This window comes from Electrophorus electricus, chromosome 16 (genome assembly GCF_041902795.1).
Source record: "Electrophorus electricus isolate QZ-2024a chromosome 16, ASM4190279v1, whole genome shotgun sequence".
Taxonomy (NCBI): Eukaryota; Metazoa; Chordata; class Actinopteri; order Gymnotiformes; family Gymnotidae; genus Electrophorus; species Electrophorus electricus.
The window spans coordinates 24951969-24957921 of NC_137512.1; the positions used below are offsets into that span (position 1 = coordinate 24951969).

The following is a 5953-nucleotide window of genomic DNA, read 5'->3' on the forward strand; positions in this document are numbered from 1 at the left end:
ATCACGTCAGCCACTGCATGTAGATTTATTGTGGATCTCCCAGATTAATCATTTGTGACAGTGAAACCCTCAAACCCCACGGAACTTGATTGAATGACTGAATGCTTAGAATCAATGTTTTGCTGTGTACTCAATGATGTTGCTACTCTTTAAGGACAAAAAATTAGTACCTTGGCATAATGATCATATTCAAAAACTGAACACTCAGAAAACAGAATTTAAGTAGTGCCACACTAAACTTACAGCTCACATTGAAGGAGAGGCTTTTCAAGTATAGAAAGGCACTTATTACCAATCAAACAGCTTATCACTCACAGCTTATCACAAAATCACAAAAATAATTCAAGATTTGTATTTAGTACAATTGCCTATCTATAAATAAAACTGACACCAATGCTCAGATTACAACATCACATAGTACTAATGAGTTCATTAATTTTTTTCAATAAAACAATTTAGCATATTAGAGATAACATTGAGAGTATTAATGTGACATCGGGCAGCTACTTAGAGATCAGAACAACCGAGCCAAAAAAGACTCTGGAATCCTTTACTCCTACACAAGAACCTGAACCTGCATCTCTGATCTCTTGCTGAAAATCCTCCACTTGATTACTAAATTTGCTTCCCACACACTTTCTTAAGGAAATCCTACCTGAAGTAACTGAACCTTTACTAAATGTAATAAACTCCTCCTTGAACATTAGCTACATACCTAAATCATTCAAATTAGCAGGTATCAGACCACCCAGACAATCTAACCTCAACCCATGTCAGCTGTCAAAATACAGGCTGATCTCAAACCTTCCATTTATTTCAAAGGTCCTAGAAAAAGCTGTAGCTCAGCAGCTAAGATCATACCTGAATCAGAACAAGATACAGAACCAGTCTTTCAGTCAGGACAGAACACATAATAGTACAGAGACAGCACTGATTAAAAGAGTTAATGACCTGTGTTTGGCTTCTGACCAGGGTTGTGTCTTTGCTTATATTGGTTGATCTGGGTGCAGGATTTGATACTACCGATCAGAACATTTTACTAGACAGATGCAAAAATGTTGTTGGGATTAGGGGAACAGCCCTTTCCTGGTTTAAATCTTATCTAGCTGTTCGCTACCAGTTTGCTACTATAAATGTAGACTTTTCAACATACAGCAAGGTTAGCTATGGTGTCCCACAAGGATCTGTTCAAGGGCCTCTGCTTTTTTATATATTTTATATATGCTACCTCTAGGTAAAATTATATGTAAACACTGTGCTAGTTTCCACTGCTATACTGATAATATTCAGTTATATGTCTCAGCCAAACCAGAGGACATATTTCGGCTTAGTATTATTGAGAGATGCATAAAGGACATCAGACACTGGATGTTGAGAAATTTTCTCTCACTTTATCCTGACAAAATATAAGTGCTTCTATTAGGCCCACAGACAGCTAGGACCTTTCTATCTGATTACTTAATGAACCTCAATTGTCTCTCAATCATATCTTCTTTAACAATTAAAGATCATAGAGTGATTATGGATGCCAGTCTCTCGTTTGAAGCTCAGGTAAATAATATTTCTAAGACCACCTTTTTTTTCCACCTTAGGAACATTTCAAAGATTAGGAACATGCTCTCCTCACATGATGCAGAAAAGTTAATCACGATTTCACAATTGGACTATTGTAACGCCATCCTATCTGGCTGTACCACTAAGTGTCTAAACAAGCTCCAGCTAGTTCAAAATGCAGCAACCAAAGTTTTTACTAGAACTAGAAAGTTTGATCACATTATTCCTATCGTAGCTACATTACGTTTGCTCCCAGCAAAATTTCGTACTGATTATAAAATACTTCTAATGACACCTACCCCTGATGTCATGTTGTTACTGAGCCTCAAACAATCTCAGCTGCCATGGCTCTTCCCCAGAAGCCCCCTGCTGTGGCCCACCACACCTCCACCCCAGCACTCCAGTCGACTACCTCTCTGTTGCCCCTGATGGACTTTCTCAGGCGGAATGGGTTTTGGACACTTGCACACTGTCGAGACCAGAAGAATATATTGTTATATTGTTGTTTATATTGTTGTAGTGTCTGTTTTTAGCCAGAGGAAGATGAGTTTCTTCCTCATGCTCTGGGGCGTTTTGCTTGCCCCCGTCACCCCTGGGTTTGCTCACAGTGGGCTCGGTCTGGACCATTCGTGGTGGTGCAGTATAAATGGATGGGCAGTGGACTCGGCTCTAAATTAGAGCAGTGGCTCTGCTGTACTGTTTTGCTGTGTCAGCTTTATAGAATCAGCTCCTGTTACCTCTGGGATGACTGACTACATGTAGTGATAGTCCTATAGAGGGCTGGACGGCCAATGAAGGCTAAGATCCTGGACAGAGTACAGGACAACCTAAGGGCAACCGCAGATGTGGGACTTTGCATCACCACTCTCCTCATTCTGGTTATAGTTTAAATTGTATGTTTGTTCAATGGAGGGGGGATGAGGAGCATAGGCTACATTAATACATTATGCATAGGCTACACTTTGCATAGGCTACATTAATACATTATGCATAGGCTACATTTTGCATAGGCTACATTAATACATTATGCATAGGCTACATTAATACATTATACCTAGGCTAATACATTTTATTAGAGTTATTCATCATTCATCACTGACATTTATTCATTTGTGATCTTTTGTACTCTAGGAGTATAGGCCACACTACCCATTCAATACATTACTTACTCAGTATCTACATTTACTCATTCAATGTGCACTTAATGTTTTTCAATCTTTTTCCTATTATTTTTTCTACTATTTTTTCTCCTTTTTGGTTATACACATTTAACGGCTAATCAGAACTATGACAAATCAGCACTTCATTAATGAAATAATCATCCAGTACATATATATAGTGGTAACTGCAACAGCGTGGGTACCATCCTGACCTTCTAGAAGGCAAGAGTGTATTAATACAGTAGAAGATCACATTTATAATTTACAGTTACTAGACATTTAAATCATAGTATTAGCATCATTTATGGATTGAAGTAACTTAATTAGCAATGAGGTACAACATAGTGAAAACTGTGTATATACAGTAAGTGTGATAACTCAACTGGCCTTCCCCATGTTGGATGGTTGTTACACAAGGGCTCTACTGGCAGGGTTAGACTCGCACACCGTCGAGGCCAGACTGGGACTTCTAAGAAACCAGAATAGAAATTGATTGCTTATTTCCTTATTCTCTCTCTCTCTCTCTCTCTCTCTCTCTCTCTCTCTCTCTCTCTCTCTCTCTCTCTACTTATTCTGCTCCTTATTGTTTATATTGTTGGTATTGTAATGTCTGTTTTCAGCCAGAAGAGGATGAGTCTCTCCAGGTTTCTTCCTCATGCTCTAGGGAGTTTTTCCTTGCCTCTGTCACCCTTGGCTTGCTCACTGGGGGCTTGGCATCGGACATGTGTAAAGCTGCTTTGTGCTTTGTGTAGTGCTGTAAAATCACTATATAAATCAATTTGACTTTGGCTTGACTTGACGACGTATTCACTTTGTTAGAGTGATTGTTTCTCATTCTTCCACAAGAGGGCGCTCACATGATGAGAGCGTCAGTGCGTAGATGATGGTGGTTGTCAATGTTGGCTGAAATGAAGCCGTATGTGACAAGCCAAGATCAGTGGAACGCAAGAGTTTACAGGAGTTGCGTTTAAAGAACATTTTATGTTGTGCGCTTAAAGTCTGTGTTTATGGCATTACCTTGTGCAGTGTGTTTGGGTGCATTAACCTTTCTCCAACCATTCCTAATCCAATATCACATTCATTATTTTCTTTTTTATGTTTTTATATGCATGTTGTATAAACAACCGGTATGTACAGTAACACTATTAAAGATGAAATGGTTTTACTAAGTGTGCTGTATCACCCTTCTCTCTGCAGACTGTTACACACCTCTGGAGTGAGCAGCTGTCATATATCACTCTGGTTTAATAATATGCATATATTTCAATGTAGTGACATTATAGTAACTCTATGGTGATTTTTACATTTGTTTTATTGGTTGCATTTGTATATTTGTTATAAAGCAAGCACTGATAGTCAGAAGGAAGCGTCATACTGGTAAATAACTGATAACCATTATGTGAGAAGTAAACAGTTATATGAAGCTGGGTAGATATACGGGGTGATGCATCTGGCGTGAGTAGAAGCTGCTCCACTACAGTCTAGTCATTCTCGAGCTCGCTGGTGAGGTCTTCACGCAGGCAAATCTGCTTCTTTTCCGTAGTAACCCTGACAGACAGAGATGACATAGTTATCCATCGCTGTGAAGAGCATTAGAGCTGGAATCATTCTATCAGACAAGAGGGTCTTATCTACAGATAACTGAATAGCCAGTCAGGTTTAACTGGAAAGCAATTTAGTTTGTGTTATATAACAATTAATCCACAACACATGTGAATGTCAGATACTCACAAAAAGCCTGGGTTTGCACATCTTGAATCTAATTTTTCTATTTTTTTAATTTTGTTGACAGGAATTTTCCCTTTGAAAAAGTCAAAACAGCAGGTTTGAGGAGTGCCAGGAGCATGAGCTGAGGAAGAGAAGCGATCTTTTAGTTTATGTTTTAAGTGTTGAAATTTAACTATCGGCAAAATACAATAAGCTTTCGTCAGCTCCATTACAGCCCATATCTGACCAAAAACACAAGTCATGTAGAAATGATCAGGGTTAACTGAAGGTGCCTCAGACATATGAAATATTCCTAAACCAAAGCTCTCACCTGTCTTCTCATCATGAAGAGTTTGACAGTAACATTGAATGTTTTACTGCTACTAATGCTTCTAATAATAGTATAACAATAATAATAGTAATAGTAGTAGTAGGTTTTATTATTGGGTTTTCTTGTGTAAATCTATGTTCTAGTCTATGCCAGCATTTATATTTAAAGCTACAGAATGTGTTGAAAGTCCTGAATAAACTCACGGTGAGCCTCAGAGGAGATTGCTGCGAGCAGGACCAGCCCCAGAGCCAAGCACACACAGCTCATCTTCACCTTCCTCATGTTCTCTGCAGGTGTCTGAAATTTGGTGTTTTCTCTCTTTCTCTCTGTCTGTCTTAGTCTTTATAACTCACTTTATTTTCATCTGTATATTTACAGATGAGTCATCCAACTCTTCCCCACCTACATTCCCTCCTGAGACCGTCCCCAATCAGAACATCTCACTCTCATCTCACTCTCACTCTCTGACAGAGCTCAGAGACAGAGATGTAACCTGAAGATAAACTACACTCACATGTCTGTGGTAGAAACCCAACGCTGGGTCATCAGAGTTGCCAATGATCTACGAATAAGTCTGTATAGTATATAGTAACTGATTACTGTACCAATGAATTTAACTTAAGTAAATTATTCCCCACCTGCTATGTAAATCTGTCAATATACAATAACTGCCATGTAACCATTTTGCTCCCATCCACTACAACTCCCAAAATTCCAAACACCCCCCGGAGGAGAACGTGACCAATCAGTGTCAACTCACAGGTTCCTCATCAGCAGACTATTAACTTCAGCTATTACTTATTTTCATTGCCTATTAAAATGTGCAAATTCAACTCATTGTGAAGTGTTGCCATTTATTTCTATAGTGAATGCCGAGCGGTTTTCTTGTTGCCTGTTTTTCATGCCAGCCCAGTTCTGTTCGCCTGTCATCGTTTTTGCTTTAACCCTCTGTGATTTGTCTGCCTGGTTTTTTGACTCAGACTGTTCTCTGATGGCATGTGTGAAGCTCCCTGGTTCTGGTAACTCCCTTTGTGCTGGCTCTGACCCTCTCGCATCTTTTTACTGATGTGTTGGATTGTCGTACTTACAATAAAACTGTAGCCTTTTTGAACCGCAAGTGTCTGGATAGTTCTGAAATGTTACAGTACCAGACAAAAGCCTGGACACACCTATTCTTTGTTTATTTTTAATACAGACCAGT

At 39.1% G+C, this 5953-nt stretch overlaps 1 protein-coding gene across 1 annotated transcript; it reads right to left on the reverse strand.

Moving 5' to 3' along the window:
- Nucleotides 1–4007: 4007 nt before the first annotated feature.
- LOC118242277 (C-C motif chemokine 13-like) lies at nucleotides 4008–5199 on the reverse strand. Its single transcript, XM_035532174.2, has 3 exons — nucleotides 4956–5199; nucleotides 4446–4563; nucleotides 4008–4262 (listed from the first exon to the last, which is right to left on the reverse strand). Exons 1-3 carry the CDS (start codon nucleotides 5032–5034, stop codon nucleotides 4196–4198), a joined length of 264 nt encoding a protein of 87 aa, XP_035388067.1. The 5' UTR covers nucleotides 5035–5199; the 3' UTR covers nucleotides 4008–4195.
- Between the last annotated feature and the right edge of the window lie 754 nt (nucleotides 5200–5953).

Coding starts and splice junctions, on each gene's coding strand:
- LOC118242277 (XM_035532174.2), bottom strand. CDS start 5,034: ATGAGGAAGGTGAAGATGAGCTGTGTGTGCTTGGCTCTGGGGCTGGTC. Junction 4,564..4,955: donor AATCTCCTCTGAGGCTCACC/GTGAGTTTATTC, acceptor TCTCTTCCTCAG/CTCATGCTCCTGGCACTCCT. Junction 4,263..4,445: donor TGTGCAAACCCAGGCTTTTT/GTGAGTATCTGA, acceptor TCTGTCTGTCAG/GGTTACTACGGAAAAGAAGC.